Consider the following 18,971-nt stretch of genomic DNA (forward strand, 5'->3'; position numbering starts at 1 on the left):
GGGTAGGGTTCAGACGGTGAAGATGACGGTTCTCCATAAGTTATTGTTTGTTTTTGAGAGTCTTCATATCTTGATTCCCAATGCATTTTTAAGGAAAGTGAATGGAATGATGTCAGGGTTTGTGTGGGCTGATAAAACCCCGTGGGTGAAGAAGATGCTGCTGGAGGGGGGTTGAGGGGAGCGGAGGCTGGCTCTTCCGAACTTTATAATTTACTACTGGCAGCGAATATAGCGATGGTTAGGAAATGGGTAGTGGGGGAGGGGTTGGTGTGGGAGCGGATGGAGGCAGCCTCCTGTAAGGACACGCGTTTGGGGGCAGTGTTAACGGCGCCTCTGCAATTCTCGCCGTCCAAGTACTCCACAAGCCCGGTAGTGGTGGCGGCTCTGAGCGTGTGGGAACAGTGGTGACAGCACATGGGGATGGTGGGGTTGTCGGTGTGAGCACTGATATGCGGTAACCACCGGTTTATTCCAGGGGGGCTGGATGGGGGAGTTTCGGGGGTGGCAGTGGGCGGGGATCGAGCAGTTTGGGGATCTGTTTATAGATGGAGGCTTTCCGTGTTTGGAAGAGTTGGAGGAGGAGTTTGTCAACTTTTTATAACGATCATATTTCTGCAGATTCAGTAATTTTTCATGAATAATTTTATTTTCCAGTATATTTTAGCTGATTCTCTTAAAGGACCCCTAAATAATTGCTAAATCCAATAATGTGGTAACAAAGTGGGTTGATGAAGTTAGCCTATGAATTTAGGAGACAAAGAGTAGTAATGTGTTTTTTCAAACTTGAGGGAAGGTATTACAGTGGGTTTCTCTGTGGGTCAGTATTAGGACCACTGCTTTCTTTGATACATAATAATGACTGAAACTTAGGGTACAGGGCACAATTTCAAAATTTGCAGGTGGCACAAAATCTGGAAGTACTATGAACTGTGTGGAGGATATTGATAGCAGTAGACTTCAAGTGGACATAGGCTGGTGGAATGGATGGACATGTCGCAGATGCAATTTAATGCAGAGAAGTGTGAAGTAATACATTTTAGGAGGAAGACTAGCGAGAGGCAATATAAAATAAAGGATACAATTCTACAGTGAGTGCAAGAACAGAGATTTCAGAGTATATATGCACGAATCGTTAAAGGTCGCTTCGCAGGCTAAAGTAGTGATTTGAAAAAACTTATGGGATTCTGGACTTTTATAAATAGAGGCAAAGAATACAAAAACAAGGAAGTTATGATGAACCTTCAGAAAACACTCATTTGGCCTCAACTGGAGTACTGTATCCAGTTGTAGGCACTGCACTTTAGGAAGGATGTTAAGGCTTTCAAGATTACAGAAAAGGTTTACGAGAAAAGTTCCAGGGATGAGAGACTTCAGTTATGTGGAGAGATTGCAGGAGCTGGGATTGTTCTCTTCAGTAAAGAGAAGGTTTAGAGGAGATTTGAAAATCACAATCATTAGGGGTCTCGACAGCGGAGATGGGGAGAAACTGTTCGTGTTGGCAGAAGGGTTGAGAACTAAAGGCCACCAATTTAAAGTGTTTGGCAAAAGAAGCAACAGCGATATAGGAAAAATGTTTGACCACAGTGTTTGGTTAGACTCTGGAATTCAGAGCTTATGGCTTTGAAAGCAGACCAAGGCAGGCCAGCAGCACGGTTCGATTCCCGTAACAGCCTCCCCGAACAGGCGCCGGAATGTGGCAACTAGGGGCTTTTCACAGTAACTTCATTTGAAGTCTACTTGTGACAATAAGCCATTTTCATTTTCAGAGTGTGCAGGAGGCAGATTTAATCATGGTTTTCAAAAGGCAGCTGGAGAAAAAAGATTGGCAGGCCTATAGGGAAAGGCTACGGAGTGGGATCATTTGAATTGCTCTTGCAAAGAGCTAGCATGGACCTGACATATCAAGTGGTGGCCTCCTGTGTTGAAACCATTCCATGCTTCTATAAAAGTATGCAGTCATATTTACCCTATAATAGATTGATGTTTTGAGAGTTAAAAAAAAAACTGATTATCCCACGGTTGTACTGATCTTTCCTCTGATTCAATTGACACACAGGTTCCCTATGGAAGGAAAGATTAAAACAAATGAAATGAAAGTGAATTGGTGAGAAAGTTTACAATCACGATATTTATTTAAAAAACAGCTTTGGCCATATTGCTTAGATTTTGGTATTCATAATTTGCCAAATCACTTGTATCTGATGGTAACAATGCATGTTCACAATTTAAAATGATCAGTTGGGGCGTTCAACTCAGGTTGTCAAATAGACAACATCAGATTTGTAACAATCTTGTGTCATTGCGGCAGTCTCTTGGAGGACACACTATGGTGGATTTAACTCATGGCAGTTTCCTGGTGGAAAATTATACTGGCGAGTTAATTTCCCATTCGACCCATCGAGACTGCATCGACCCTCCGAAAGAGAACTCTACCTAGGCTCAATCCACTGCCCTATCCCCACAACCCCACCTATCTCCATAACCCCACCTAACCTTCGGACACTTGGGTGCAATTTAGCCTGGCCAATTCACCGAACCTGCACCTTTGGACTGTGGGAGGAAACCGTAACACCTGGAGGAAACCCATGCAGACACGGAGAGAGTACGAACACCACACAGTCACCTGAGGTCAGAATCGAACCTGGGTCTCTGGCGCTGTGAGGCAGGCAGTGCTACCCACTGTGCCACCGTGCTACCTGATGCTTACTCTGAATCCCAATTTTTAGTTCACTTAATAGCCTTTTGTGTTGAACCTCGTCTAAAGCCTTTTTTGCAAGATGAGTACATCATATCTTGGGGCTTTTAAATTCACTTGCTTCGTCATTTCCTCAAAGCAGTTAGAAGTTAGTCAGGCAGGATCTTTCCCTTCTGACTGCATACTGACTGTTATAAGATGGGGTATTATTGTATAGATTATCATTAAATTTGCTCTTGATAATCAATTCCATTATTTTACACATAATGGAAGTAAGACTAATGTGACTGTAATTACTGGTGTCAGTTTTGTCACAGCTTTTCAACATTGGCACTGCATTAGCTTATTTCCAGTCTTTTAGTGCCTCCCTGGCATCCATTGATTTCCCCCATAATTATTCAGTGTTTTGAAAAAGTCAAATCATAGATCAACAACTGGCAAAACATTGCGTTGTATATAAACAGAAATGCTTTTAAATCATACAGTACACTGTTGCAATTGAAAATTGTAAAACGTATATAAAAATAACCACTGCTGAAACCAGGGGTTATACAATAAACAGGGCACAAAAATGCAGAGTAAACCCACAATGGTTAGGACAGTTTTGATGAACTGTGTCTATCTGAATGCCCTCTCTGTGTATTTCCTGCAGTTTCTGACATTGTCAATTTTTAAATTTCATCTCCATTCTTCAAAAAGATTTTTATGTTTATTATTGAATTTCTGCCAAATTCAAATCAATTTGTTGACTGTCAGGTACATAAATGGGGTTGCCATGATTGGTAATGTTTTCCTTAGGATAGCATTATAAATCAAATAAATTAAGAATATGCATAATCATGATTTTATACCTACTGAATAATGAGTAAAATCTTCCATGCAAACAAACTGTGATTGTTGTAATTGTAATTGCTTGACTATTACTTGCTTTACCTTTTCAAAACATGTTTTACGATTTTACTTTATGTAGAATATATTTCTTCTTTTACAGCCTAATTCAAGGTCACCTCGGATGTATTCCAGTTCAAGAATTTACATTAACTCAAGACACAGCCAAGATATTTAAGTGTGGTGTGAGAGTCACCAAATGTAAGCATGTTTGGTGTTTTTTCCTAACCGATGATTCAGTAGAGATTAAACACACAATATTGGATTTCCATTATCAATAAGCATTAATACTAATCTGTAATATTGGCATTATATAATTAATAAATATTATGTACAAGTTAGTGGTTTTGAAGAGCAATCTTTTAGATTAGATAGTTTTTCTCCACCGAATAGGTTTACTCACTGGCTCTAAACTGCTGAAAAGTATTGGTGGAAATTAGATATTGAAAATAGAAAATAGATTTGTTTACTACAGGGTTTCCCAAACTTTTCCAGCCACGGAACCCCTCATAAGGGCAGCACGGAACCCCATGGGGCAGCACGGTAGCACAGTGCTTAGCACAGTTGCTCCACAGCTCCAGGGTCCCAGGTTCGATTCCCGGTTGGATCTCTGTCTCTGCTGAGTCTGCACATTCTCCCCGTGTCTGCGTGGGTTTCCTCCGGGTGCTCTGGTTTCCTCCCACAGTCCAAAGATGTGCAGGTTAGATGGATTGGCTATGCTAAATTGCCCTTAGTGTCCAAATTGTTTAGGTGGGGTTACTGGGTAACAGGGATAGGATGGAAGTGTGGGCTTAAGTGGGTGCTCTTTCCACGGGCTGGTGCAGACTCGATGGGATGAATGGTCTCCTTCTGCTCTGTAAATTCTATGATTCTATGACCTCTCCATCAGGAAAACCCAAACGTTCTTATCATGTTAATAACACGTGAATCCCCTCACATGAATCCTCTCAGAAAGACCCCCATGAATTCCCTGCCAAAGCCCTCCCACAATGAATCTGCACCCAAAGACCCCCATGATTCCCCTCCCAAATTTCCCTTCCCCCACCCTAATGAATGCCCTACCAAAGCCCCCCTTACATAGCATTCAGTTTATTTGCCAGGGTTAACATTTTTTCAAAATGCGCTTTCAGAATGTGGTTGACATTGCCATGGTAACAATTTCTCTTACTGAGTAAGAGTACTTCCCTATACTGCAGCCGCTGTTCCTTCGCCACATAGGCTGCTGCCAGCAACAGAAAACAAACAAGAAATCAAATTGGCAAATCTGAGCCCTGCCTCTCTGAGCATTGGCTACTGATAGGCTCACTAGTGAGAGAAGCCAATGCTCAGAGAGGGTGGGCTCAAATTGGAAAATTTGATTTTTTTTTTTGTTCTTTGATTTGTGGCCATTGCTCTTGCTTGAACCTTCTTCAGCTGACTTACGCATGCATTTTAGTTTGCACACTTTAAAAAATATTAGCCCTTTTAACATGTGGCTGCCAGAACTCCCATGGACCCCCAAAGGCCTCTCACGGAACACCGGAGTTCCGTAGACCCCAGTTTGGGAACGCCTGGTTTGCTGCATCCTTACTACCGATTGAAAGAATGGTTGAAGGAATTTTAGGTTTATCACAAGAGAACTAAATATTCCCTGTGTATTCAATATTTTATTAATAGGTCTTTCGGAATTACTTATGCAACAAGAAAAGAAGAACTTCTCAGCTCTATTGAATGCAGTGATTTTAGCCAAATGTTTTCGGGCTAAACTTTGGGAGAACTCTACATATGTCTCCAGACAACTTGAAAAGATTGGTAACTATCTATCAGTATATGACGTGTTATTAGCAAGATTATTATTCTTTTGCTTCTCTTTATTATGAATTTCATAGGATCAGATGGTGGCAGACTGGGAATATCACTGGACTGTAATCCAGTAGCTCTGGGAACTTGGTTCAAATCCTACTATGGCAGCTGGTAGAATTTAAATGCAATTATTTATTAAATTAATTAATGCACTATGCAATTGAAAGCTAGCCTCAGTAATGATGGGCATGAAACTATCATCCATTGTTGTAAAAACCCATATTTTTCAGTAATGTCCTTTCGAGAAGGCAATTTACTGTTCTTGCCTACATGTGACTCCAGACCCATAGCAATGTGGTTGATTCTTTTTTTTTTAACAAACAATTTTATTGAGGTTTTTTTTGGCACTGTAAACAGTTACAGAATACAGAAATATGCAAACAACAACGAAAAACCAACACTTCAACCAAACCATAATGCACATACCCGCTTCTCTCCCATACACACTACCCGCCTATTTATGCCTCCTACTCTACTCTAATCTCCCCCCCCCCCCCCCGCCCTGCTGATGTTCACTCTCCCGCGAAAAAGTCGATGAATGGTTGCCACCTTCGGGCGAACCCCAATACAGATCCCCTCAAGGAGAACTTGATTTTTTTCCACACCCAGAAAACTTGACATGTCTGAAAGCCATAGTTCGGTCTTCGGGGATTTTAAGTCCCTCCATGTTAGCAGTATTTGCCACCGGGCTATCAGGGAAGCAAAGGCCAGAACATCAGCCTCTTTCTCCCCCTTGACTCCCAGGTCTTCCGAAACCCCGAAAATTGCCACCTCTGGACTCATCACCACCCTTGTTTGCAGCACTCGGGACATGACCCCCGCAAATCCCTCCCAAAACATGTGAACGTGGTTCGCTGGTCCTCCCGCGCATCTAGCGCATTTGCCCTCTACCCCAAAGAATTTGCTCATCCGAGCCACCGTCATGTGGGCCCGGTGAACGACCTTAAACTGAATCAGGCCGAGCCTGGCACATGTTGTGGTTGAGTTTACCCTACTCAGGGCTTCCACCCATACCCCGCCCTCCATCTCCCCGCCGTGCTCCTCCTCCCATTTGAGTTTCAGTTCCTCCGTCTGGGACTCTTCCCCCTTCATGAGCACCTTGTAAATATCCGAGACTCTACCCTTTCCCCCTTCTCCTCTAGAGACTATTTCTTCCTGGATCCCTATTGGCGGGAGGCGTGGGAAGGATGGGACCTGTCTGCGTACAAAGTCCCGCACCTGTAAGTACCTAAAGTCATTTCCCCTTTCCAGCCCAGCTTTCTCCTCCAACTCCCTCAAACTCGCAAAGTTCCCCTCCAGGAGCATATCGCCAACCCTCCTCACCCCCGCCCGCCGCCATGTTCAAAACCCTCCATCCATGTTCCCGGGCGCAAATCGATGGTTATTACGAATTGGAGCCCAGACCGACGCACCCACCTGCCCTGCATGCTTTCTCCACTGGCGCCAAATCCACAGGGCCGCCCCCACTACCAGGCTGGTGGAGTACCTGGGCCGTGCAAGCGGTAGGGGAGCCATGACCAGGGCTGCCAAACTGGTGCCCCTGCACGAAGCCGCCTCCACCCGCTCCCAGATATACCCCGTACCCACCATCCATTTCCTTATCATGGCTCTGTTAGCCGCCCAGTAGTAGTTGATCAGATTCGGCAATGCCAATCCCCCCTCGCTGCGACTCCTTTCAAGCATCGCCTTCCTCACCCGCGGGGATTTTCCCGCCCAGACAAATCTCATGATGATTTTGCCGGTCCTTTTGAAGAAGGACCGTGGGATAAAAATCAGGAGGCACTGGAAGATGAACAGGAATCTAGGGAGGATTGTCATCTTTACCGTCTGCACCCTCCCCGCAAGTGACAGCGGGAGTGCATCCCATCTCCGAAACTCCCTCTTCATTTGTTCCACCACTCTAGTCAAATTTAACTTATGTAACCTGCCCAGTCTCGTGCCACCTGTATCCCCAAGTACCGGAAACTTTCCCCAATCAGCCTAAATGGCAACTCCTTCAGCCTATTCTCCTGGCCCCTTGCCTGCACTACAAACATCTCACTCTTGGCCATATTTAATTTGTACCCTGAGAACCGGCCAAACTTCCTCAATGTTTCCAGTATAATTTCCATCCTGGCCAGTGGGTCCGAGACGTAAAGGAGCAGGTCATCCGCATAGAGAGAGACCCTGTGCTCCACCCCCCGCAGTCATTCCCTTCCACCCCTTTGCAGCTCTCAGCGCAATCACCAATGGTTCTATGGCCAGTGCGAACAGCAACGGAGAGAGTGAGCATGCCTGTCTGGTCCCGCGATGTAGTCTGAAGTAATCTGACATTATCCTGTTCGTCCTTACGCTCGCTTTTGGGGCCTGGTACAATTGTCTGACCCAATTAACCAGTCCCTCCCCGAACCCAAACCGTCCAAGCACCTCCCACAAATAGCCCCACTCCACCCGGTTGAAAGCCTTCTCAGCGTAAATTGCCACCATTACCTCCATCTCCTTGCCTGTCGGGGGCATCATAATCACATTAAGCAATCTTCTCAAGTTGGCTGTCAGCTGCCTGCCTTTCACAAACCCTGGGCGGGATTCTCCCCTACCCGACGGGGCAGGGGGTCCCGGCGGGATGGAGTGACGTGAACCACTCCGGCGTCGGGCCGCCCCAAAGGTGCGGAAAATCCGCACCTTGAGCAGCCAAGCCCTCACCGCGAGGGGCTAGACGCGTGCCGGAATGGTTGGCGCGCCGCTGACCGGCGGGAAAGGCCTTTAACGCCACGCCAGCCGTGGCCGAAAGGACTTCACCGGGCGGCGGAAGTCCGCGCATGCGCGGGAGCGTCAGTGGCTGCTGACGTTGTCCCCGCGCATGCCGGGGGTGTGTGTCTCTTCCGCGTTGGCCATGGTGAAGACTGTGGCCAAGGCAGAGGGAAAGGAGTGCCCCCACGGTACAGGCCCGCCCGCGGATCGGTGGGCCCCGATCGTGGACCAGGCCACCGTGGGGGCACCCCCCCGGGCCAGATCGCCCCGCGCCCCCCCCCCCCCCCAAGGACCTGCCCGCGCCCCCTAGTCCCGCCGGGAAGAGAAGTGGTTTGATTCTCACCGGCGGGACAGGCATTCCAGCAGCGGGACTTCGGGACATCGCGGGCCGGAGAATCGGCGGGGAGAATCCCGCCCCCTGTTTGGTCGTCCCCAATCACCTCTGGTACGCAGTCCTCAATTCAAATCGCCAGGACCTTGGCCTGGAGCTTGGCGTCCACATTGATCAGGGAGATTGGCCTGTATGACCCGCAGGATTCCGGGTCCTTGTCCCGCTTTAATATCAGCAAGTTGGTGGCTTGCGACATCGTCGGAGGCAGGGTCCCTCTGTCCCTCGCCTCATTAAAAACCCTAGTCAGGACAGATCCCACTATCCCCGAGAACTTTTTGTAAAACTCTACTGGGTATCCATCCGTCCGGGGCTTTCCCCGACTACATGGCCTTTAGGCCCCCCAGTACCTCCTCCACTCTAATCGGAGCCCCCAGCCTGTCCACTAGTCCCCCGCCTACTTTTGGGAAGGTTAGCCGTTTCATCTCCTCCGGCTCCTCCGGGGGTTCTGAAATGTAAAGCTTACTATAAAAGTCCCAAAATACCTTATTCGGTCCTGACGGGTCCTCCACTCTGCTCCCCTTCCTGTCCACCACTCTACTTATTTCCCTGGCCGCCTCCCTCTTCCTGAGTTGCTGCGCTAGCAATCTGCTGGACTTTTCCCCATGCTCATACACCACTCCCCTTGCCTTCCTAAGTTTTTCCACGGCCCTACTCGTGGATAGCACCCCCAGTTCTGCCTGCAGTCTCCGTCTTTCCTTGAGTAGGTCCTCCCCCGGGAACCCCGCATGCTCCTCGTCTAACCGGTGTATCTCCTTAACCAATCTATCCATTTCTGCTCTGTCCTCCCTATCCCTGTGAGCCCGAATTGAGATCAGCTCCCCCCTCAGTACTGCCTTCAGCGCCTCCCACAGGGTCGCTGCTGAAACCTCCTCCGTATCGTTCACCTGCAAGTAATTTTGCCTACACTTCCGCAGTCTCTCACATATCCCCTCTTCCGACAACAATCCTACGTCTAACCTCCATTGCGGGCATTGGTAATTCGCCCCACCGACCTGCAGGAATGTGGTTGATTTTTAACTGTCCTCTGAAACACCTAGGAAACCACTCAGTTGTGCCAAACCACTACAGAAACGTCAAAAAGGAATAATTTCAGACTGACCACCCGGCATCGATTCGGGTACCGGAAATAAAAGTAGCACATTAAGTCATGTCAACTCTGCAAAGTTCTCCTCATTAACATCTGGGGACTTATGCCAAAATTGGAAACGCTGTCCCATGACTAGTCAAACAACAGCCGGATATAGTCATACTCACAGAATCAAACCTTGCAGACAATGTCCCAGATACCACCATCGCTGGGTATGTCCTGTCCCAGGACAGGACAGATCCACCAGAGATGGCGGCGGCACAGTGATATTAAGTCAGGGGGGAGTTTCCTTGGGAGTCCTCAACATTGATTCCAGATCCTATGAAGACCCATTACATCAGGTTAAACATGAGCAAGGCAATCTCCTGCTGCCCTTGCACAACTGAAGAATCCATATTTATCCATGTTGAACACCACGTGGAAGAAACACTGAGGGTGACAAAAGGAAAGAATGTCTTCTGGGTAAGGGACTTCAATGTCTGACTGAAACAATCGAGCCCTGAAAGACATATCTACCAGACTGTGCATGTTACAGATACTGAGGGAACCAACAAGACGGAAAAACTGACTAGACCGTGTCCTCATCAATCTACTTGTTGCAGATGCATCTGTCCATGATGTTATAGGTAGGTGTGACCACTGCACAGTCCTTGTGGAGTCGAAATTCCATCTGAGGATACCCTCCATAGTGAGTGACAGTACAATTGCGCTAAATGGGATAGATTCCAATCTAAACAGCTCAAAACTGTGTGTTTGTGTATTCAACCCAATCTGTAACCTCATGGCCTAACACATCCTTCCTTCACTGTACCATTACCATCAAGCCAGAGAGTCAGCCCTAATTCAACAGAGAGGGCAGGGGAGCCTTCCAGGAGCAGCACCAGGCATAAGACCATAAGACATAGGAGCAGAATTAGGCCACTCGGCCCATCGCATCTGCTCCGCCATTCAATCATGGTTGATATTTTCCTCATCCCCATTCTCCTGCCTTTTCCCCATAATCCCTGATCTCCTTATTAATCAAGAGCATGCCTAAAAATTAGGTGTTAACCCAGTGAATCTACTGCAAAGGACTACTTCCATGCTGAACAGTGGAAGCAGCATGTGATAGATTAAGCTAAGCGTCTGACAAACAGATCAGATCAAAACTCTGCGGTCTGGCCACACCCAATTGTGAATGGCAGTGGACATGTTGCTCTTTAATGTGATGAGGCTCTATTTATGATCTGATGTTATGTCCCAACAGCATCGCCAATAATGTGGGTGTTTCTATTTCTCTTACTGAACCACAAGGCTTTCCCATATATCGGTCAAATGACCACACAACCAGGTAGTCAGTTCAAGTTCAAAGATGGTTTATTTACACACAAGGGTTACTTCGACATGCAAGCACAATATACTACGAGTTAAACTACACCTATCAGCTCCAATAACCTATACTTAACTTCAGGGTGACCGGCGCTGTGCAGATTGATAAGGCTTTAACTTGATCTCACGTAGCTGGTTTGAAGAAGTGGCTCTGTCTCTGCTGGGCTCATCCGTCAGGTAGTGATCGTTGGTCTTGAACTTGGCTGTCTGGTCGTTATGCTGCAGTCGGGCTGGCACAGGCCGGATCCAAAAGAGGCTGAACACATGGCAGTGTCTCTTCGCATTCTTTGGGGCGGTCGTTAACCTTGGACCCAATAATTCGACAGGCTTCGATCACTGCCTTCGATTCCGGCCAATAAAGGGGCGGGTGCCTTGGTAGCTGGGTGGGTCCTTAGCGGTCATTGACCTTGGCAGTTGGGCTCTCTGAGTAAAGGGAGTGGCGCCGATCAGTCTGTGGCTGTACCGGTTTCTTGATTGGAGTCCTATTGTTCTGGGGAAATGGGCCATTAGAATGCAAATAAGCGGGGCTTTCGATCAGATCTAGCTATCTGGGTTGCAAATTCACACAAGCTCGGTATCTGTCTGAGTCCTGGGTTGGCCACAGTTCCCATGGTCCTTTGCAGGTGGCCATCTCAGATGGCTAAAGACATAACTCCTCAGATACTGAAGTAGTCTGCCTCCATATGCAGCAAGCCCTGGACAACATTCGGCTAGGGCTGAAAAGTAACATTGGCACTACCCAAGTGCCAGGCGATGACCATCTGTACCATATACAAGATGCAGAGCAGTAACTCACCAAGCATCCTTAGACAGCACCTTCCAATCTCACAATCTCTATCACCTAGATGAATAAGGGCAGCAAACCCATGGAAATGCCGCCACTTGCAACTTCTCTCAAGCCACGCACCATTCCTTCATTATCACTGGATCAAAATGACATTCAATTGCATTAGCATCGCTGAATTTCCCCAATATTATCATCTTGGGGTTTCTGTCAGGACACTGGGCAGCTCAGAGGAACAGATGGATCTTGGGATACTTGTTCACAGATCCCTGAAGGCAGCAGAACAGATGAACAGGTTAGTTAGGAAGGCATATGGGATACTTGCCTTCATTAGTTGTGGCATAGAATACAAGAGCAAGGAGGGTATGATGGAGCTGTACAGACGTTGGTTAGGCCCCAGCTGGAGTAATGTATGCAGTTCTGGTCACCTCACTATAGGAAGGAGGTGACCAGAACAAAGGTTGAGGGCAACTGTGACCTTGGGAGCCATTGGCATTAGGTGTCCTCCCTCACAATTGGAGGTGACATCTGGCCCAATCATGTGGCAAAAGTATGCCACAGCTTCTCTCCAGAGATGGAGCCTCCTGGAACTTTGGACTTCGGTCATGTTGAGGTAGCTGGATCACTGCCTATACACTGTGGTAGCTGAATATTGGCATCTTCTGCGGACCCATCCTCCTTGCCCTCACTGCTGGCGCAGCACCCACTGTTCGTGCGCGTCTCCTCCCAGAGGTTACTCCCTGTGCATCCCTGGCCTCCTCTCCCTTCTGCCCCACTGTTCCTCCTAAGAGGAGGTACCCCAGTTGCTAAAATGCTGGTGGCAGTGCCCTTGCACTGAGGGCAGCAATGGGCAAAAATGCACCAGCAGGATTACCGGAACAAAAGCGTCCTCAGAACAAGGTTGACACTGCAAATACCTCATAAAAAAACAGAAGAAAATGCCCGAAAGACTTCCGGTGCAGTATGTAGCAGAGCGACCGCACATGGAGATTTTCCCACCGGGGATCATGATTTTCCGTTTTTTGCTGGGAACTTGTACTCAAAACCCATAACCTATTTGTTTAAGCCCTCCCACAGCAAGGGGATGCGGAATAGGTGTCAAACCAGACACTAAAAGAAGAAAGGAACAACTTTAAAATCGGACACCTTGAGGGCATCAAAAGAAAGCAAAATGGCGGTGGAGGTGATCACAGTGCCAGGCTCCACCCCTTTAACTGTGGAGATTCTAACGGCTGAGTTACAGAAACTGCACTGAGAGGTCTCGGAGGATCAAAGAAGGCGATCGAGGCGGTGATTTCCTCGATCTGAAGGGCCCTAGCCAAGGTAGACGAGGTAGTGAAGCAATCATGTGCGGAGCTGCAGGAGGTAGGGGTTGCCCAATCGAGGCAGAACAACCAGATTGCTTGCTTGGAAGTGGAAATGGGTGACATGGGTCGTGGCTGATGACATCTATCAGAAGACCGACGCAGAGACTTTCCACAACGACACTCACGCAGTGACCAGGAACATGATCAAGCGCTGCTTCGGCATCCTAAAGATGCAGTTCAGGTGCCTGGACCGCTCGGGAGGGCCCCTCCAGTATGACGCTGGGAGGGTCGCCCACATCGTGGCAACCTGTTGTGTCCTCTGCTCAGCAGAGGGACGATGTGATGGAGGAGGAGGATGATCACCAGCCCTCATCTGACGAGGAGGATGCGGGGGAGGGCGAGGATGGGCAGGACATGGGACACGGGCAGGCACGGGAGGCTGCATGACGGGGCCAACATGCAAGGGACGCTCTGATCGCCTCCAGGGTCACCAACTGGGTGAGCATAATGCTACGTCTAGGTGGATCCCCTGATAATACATCAGGATTTGCGGCAGCCTGCTGTGATTTACTCCCTGCAACCTGGGTCCCCGTTGGCAGCCATCTTCTGGGACGACGGGGCCTGGATGGGCCTGACTTCTGCTCTGGAGTCCCAGGTGGCATGGTGCCACCCTGTTCAGCCCTCTGCTCACCAGATGCACCAGGGACAGGAGGGGGGAGTCTAATGGGCTGTGGTGTCCGGCACCATCCCTCCGGGAGTCACCGACACACGCCCCATCAGCTCCTTCTCCCTTGGGGCGTCCGATGGTCCTCAGTCTTCTCTATGGGATGGGGATGCGAGCGGAGCTAACCCCTGAGGCTCTCCCGCCACCTGGCGCTTGCCAGTCCTGGAGACCTGCTGCCGTTTGGCCAGGTTCTGCATGCCCGCACCAATGGAGCACAGGGAGTGGGCCACCGCTGTCTGGTACTGCGCCACATCACCCATTGACTGTGCCACCACCTTCTGGGTATGTGCCATAACAGCCAGTGACTGTGCCATCTCCCTCTGGGACTGGGCCACCTCCCTCTGCGTCTGTGCCACGTCGACCAGCGCCTGGGCTATGTCATCGATGCTCTCAGCTATGGCCTTTTGTGACTGGCTATGATCAGGAGCGCCGCTGCAATGTCCAGGTGGCTCTGGCACATGGCTGCCTGCTCGGTCCTGGGCCTTGGCCAGGGCCTGCAAAGAATGCCCCAGGCCTTGGATATGCTGTTCCATAGCCACAAGTCTCACCCTCAAAGCCTCCACCACAGACATCACCCATGCGATGTTGACCTGGGTGGCACGCATGGCCGGCGCCACCTCCTCCTGCATGCAGTTGGACTCCTCCACCTGCGCCTGAAGATGCTGGATGCTCACCAACAACCCCTAATGTAATCCCTGGCTCTGCGACTGCTTTGTTAAAAAGTCTGGGTCTATTGGCTGATGGATTTGTTAGGAAAGTTATTAAGGGTTACATATAGAGTACTGTTTCTCGGGGGGGTAATTGTGTTGGTAGTTGATAAAATGTTCACTGTGTGTTTATAAAATGTTAACTGAATTCATAGAATAAACATTGTTTTGTTTAAAAATACTTAAGGGCCGGGATTCTCCAACCCCCCGCCAGGTTGGAGAATCCCCGGGGGGAGGCGCGAATCCCTTCCTGCCACCCCGACTCCATCTGCCCTATTCTCCGGCGATTCTCTGGGCCCCAATGGGCCGAGTGGCCGTCCAGTTTTGCCCAGTCCCGCCGGCGTGGATTACTCACCTCATACACGGGGGATAAGTGTGCAGGGGCGGTCCTGGGGTTGGCGCGGGGGGATCCGACCCTGGGGGGGCCCCCCACGGTGGCATGGCCCGCGATCGGGGCCTACCGATCCTGCGGGCGGGCTTTTTCCGTGGGGGTCTTCTTTCCTCTGCGCCGGGCCCCTGTAGGGCTCCGCCATATTGCCCGGGGGCCGACGCGGAGAAGGGAACCCCGGCGCATGCGCAGAAATACGCCGTCCGGTCTGCACATGCACGGAGATAGGCCGGCTGGTCCGCACATGCGCAGAAATACGGCAGGTGGTCTGCACATGCGTGAGAGCACGCCGGCCGTTCCGCACATGCGCGAACTCGCGCCGGCCCTTTGGCACCGGCTGGAGCGGCACCAACGACTCCGACGGCAACCTAGCCCCCAAATGTTTGGAGAATTCCTCACTTCCGGGGGCTGTTGATGCCGGAGTGGTTGGTGCCAGTTTTCCCGCCGGCGTGGGGACTTAGTCCCCAGAAGGGAGAATCCTGCCCAAGGTCCCTGTTGCATAACACCCGGAAAGTAGGCCCTTGTGCTCCTCATAACCAAAATCTATTAAAAGTTGTAGGTCAGGTAACCTCCATGATATACTTTGGAGTTTTCTGAACCCTGGCCTATATCAAATTAGGGGCTCGTGGGATAAAAGGCCATCTTTCGTGATTGGGTTGGCTTAGTGAACTTAAAGACAGTCAGGGGTGAGCATATTTGTGTTTGCTTTTCAGGTGTGGTAATCCAGTTTAAGTAGGGAGTGTGTTGTGGACAATGGCTCTTTCAGAGGCTCAGAAGTTTTTGGGGGTGGAGAAGGTCACACACGATAACTTATGAACAGAGACTGAAAACAGGCTTTTAGATTTGGCAAAAACATTGCAGTTAACATTACCTGACAGAATACGAAAAGTAGGTGGTAGCTGAGCATTTAAAATTGCCTGAGATACAGTCAGACTCATTGGAAATGGCAAAAATTCAGTTACAGATCAAGCAACTTGAACATGAAAAAAAATTAAAGCAGCTTGAATACAAAATGATGGAAAAAGAGAGAGAAAGGGAGATACAGATCAGGGAAAAAGAAAAGGTGGGAGAAGAAAGAAAAAAAGAAAGAATAGCCCTAGCAGAACAAAAAGAAAGAGATAGGGAGGTACAGATCAGGGAAAAAGAAAAAGAGAGAGAAGGAGATAGAGAGGAAAAAGAAAAAGAGAGAGAAAGAGATGGAGAGGAAAAAGAAAAAGAGAGAGAGGAAAGGGAAAAGAGAGAGGGTTTGAACTTCAGAAAATGGCCATCAAACATGAATGTCAGTTAAAATTGGCGGATGTAAAGAAAAACGTACGGTCTGAGGAGAGTGATGAGGATAATGAGCATGAGCGTCATAGTCGAAGGAGTGATGGGGATCTATTTAAATATAGTCAAGCATTGCCAAGGTTTGATGAGAAGGAGGTAGAAACCTTTTTGATTTCATTTGAGAAGGTAACTAAACAAATGAAATGGCCACAGGACATGTGGGTATTACTGATTCAAACAAAGTTGGTAGGTAGAGCTCGTGAAGTATTTGCTTCACTATCAAAGGAGGTATCTCCTTTGGGGCAGGACGATAGCACAAGTGGATAGCACTGTGGCTCCACAGTGCCAGGGTCCCAGGTTCGATTCCCCACTGGGTCACTGTCTGTGCGGAGCCTGCACGTTCTCCCCGTGTCTGCGTGGGTTTCCTCCGGGTGCTCCGGTTTCCTCCCACAGTCCAAATACGTGCAGGTTAGGTGGATTGGCCATGATAAATTGCCCTTAGTGACTAAAAAGGTTAGATTGTTGGGTTACGGGGATAGGGTGGAAGTAAGGGCTTAAGTGGGTTGGTGCAGACTCGATGGGCCGAATGGCCTCCTTCTGCACTGTATGTTCTATGTTCTAGGCCATGTAAAGTCACAGGGTTGGTGGTTGAAGAAAAGCACTGGGAAAGCTGATGTGGGAAAACAGGATAAGCCAGAGGGATTTTTTAAAGTGGTAAACGAAAGCCCAAGTGAAGCGAAGGAGGTGCAAAAGATTGTACAGCCTGATCAAGAGATGATTGATAAGAAGGTGCCAGATCTCTTTAAAGAATTTACTTGTGTGGGTAAAGTTTAATCATGTGTACCAGGAGGAGTAGGTAAAGAAGTCACAATTTTAAGCGATATGGGAGCTGGTCAATCTTTGATGGTAAGAGATAAGGAGTTATGTAGTTTGGGAGGAATATTCCCAGAAAAGGTGGTAATATGTGGAATTCAGGGTGAGAGGAGTAGTGTTCCATTATATAACGTAAGGTTGGAAAGTCCAGTGAAGAGTGGTGAAGTGGTAGTAGGAGTAATAGAGAAATTAACTTGTCCAGGAATACCAGTTTATCTTGGGTAATGATATAGCTGGATCGCAGGTGGGAGTGATGCCTACTCTGGTTGATAAGTCAGTGGAAAATCAAACAACTGAAGTGTTGAAGGAAGAATATCCTGGGATTTTTCTGGATTGTGTAGTAACAAGGTCGCAAAGTCACAGGTTAAGACAAGAGGAGAAATCAAAGAGTGAAGATAAAGTTGAAGTTCAATTCTCAGAAATGATTTTTGATCAGATGGTTCGAAAAGAACAAGAACAGGTGGAGGATGAAGCAGATAGTTTTAGTTCAGGAAAATTGGCAGAGTTGCAACAGAAAGGTATGGAAATAAAACGGATGTATCAAAAAGCATACCCGGAATAGGAATCTGAGTGTATACCAGAATGTTATTACCGTAAAAGTGATGTCTTGATGAGAAAGTGGAGACCTTTACATATGCAGGCGGATGAAAAGTGGGCAGACGTTCATTAAGTGGTATTGCTGGTAGGGTATAGAAAGGAGGTGTTGCGAGTAGCGCATGAGGTACCAGTAGGAGGTCATTTGGGAGTAAGGAAAACTCAAGCTAAAATACAAAAACATTTTTATTGGCCTGGACTACATAAGATTTAGTTAAGTTTTGTTGATCATGTCACACATGTCAAGTGATAGGGAAACCTCAAGCAGTGATAAAACCAGTGCCCTTAATACCCATACCAGCATTTGAGGAACCTTTTACAAGGGTCTTAAATGATTGCGTAGGACTGCTTCTGAAAACGAAATGTGGGAATCAATATCTTTTGACTATAATGGATGTGTCTACTAGGTTTTCAGAAGCCATTCCAGTACGCAATATTACAACTAAAAAGGAGGAGTTACTTAAATTCTTTACTAGATATGGACTACCCACAGAAATACAATCGGATCAAGGATCAAATTTTACCTCAAGGTTATTCAAAGAAGTTACGGATTGCTTAGGAATAAAACAATTTAAATCAACTGCGTACCATCCAGAATCACAGGGAGTGTTAGAAAGGTGGCATCAGACATTAAAGATAATGTTGACAACTTATTGTCAAGATTATCCAGATGATTGGGAGAAAGAAATCCCATTCGTACTGTTTTCAATTAGGGATGCACCCAATGAGTCAACCAAATTCAGTCCTATTGAACTAATTTTTGGTCATGAGATAAGAGGACCACTTAAATTGATGAAGGAAAACTTGGTGAGTGAGCAGTCAGAACTTACATTATTGGATTACATGTCAATTTTAGGGAACAATTAAATAGAGCAGGTGAATTGGCTAAACAACATTTAAAAGTTGCACAACATATGATGAAACGGGTAGCAGACAAGAAAGCAAAAATTCGTAGTTTTGCCATTGGAGATAAAGTTTTAATATTGTTCCCAGTGGTAGGTGAACCTTTAAAAGCAAGGTTTTGTGAACCGTATCAAATTGAAAGGAAATTAAGTGAGGTGAATTATGTGGTAAGAACGCCAGATAGAAGGAAAACTCACCGAGTGTGTCATGTGAATATGCTTAAAAGGTACTTTGAAAGGGAAGAAGAGCAAAAGGAGGAGGTTTTAATGATTCTAGCTCAAAGTGAAGAACCAAATCCAGATGACTCTGAACTTGACATCCCTCAAATTAAATTGGAAAACGAGGATGTTCTTAAAAATTGGGATAAATTGTTGAGTTACCTTCCAGAGGAAAAATGAACTGACCTTAAAGAGTTATTGATATC

General features: G+C 47.5%; 1 protein-coding gene across 1 annotated transcript in view; it reads left to right on the top strand.

Moving 5' to 3' along the window:
• The window catches only part of hfm1 (helicase for meiosis 1), a 367,785-nt gene that overhangs the window by 265,271 nt on the left and 83,543 nt on the right, over positions 1 to 18,971 (top strand). The window contains exons 24-26 of the mRNA XM_072512843.1: positions 2,057 to 2,104; positions 3,687 to 3,784; positions 5,240 to 5,374. Coding sequence (XP_072368944.1) covers positions 2,057 to 2,104; positions 3,687 to 3,784; positions 5,240 to 5,374 — 281 coding nt within the window. The remainder of the gene's footprint in view (positions 1 to 2,056; positions 2,105 to 3,686; positions 3,785 to 5,239; positions 5,375 to 18,971) is intronic.

Source organism: Scyliorhinus torazame, chromosome 7 (genome assembly GCF_047496885.1).
Source record: "Scyliorhinus torazame isolate Kashiwa2021f chromosome 7, sScyTor2.1, whole genome shotgun sequence".
NCBI classification, from domain to species: Eukaryota; Metazoa; Chordata; class Chondrichthyes; order Carcharhiniformes; family Scyliorhinidae; genus Scyliorhinus; species Scyliorhinus torazame.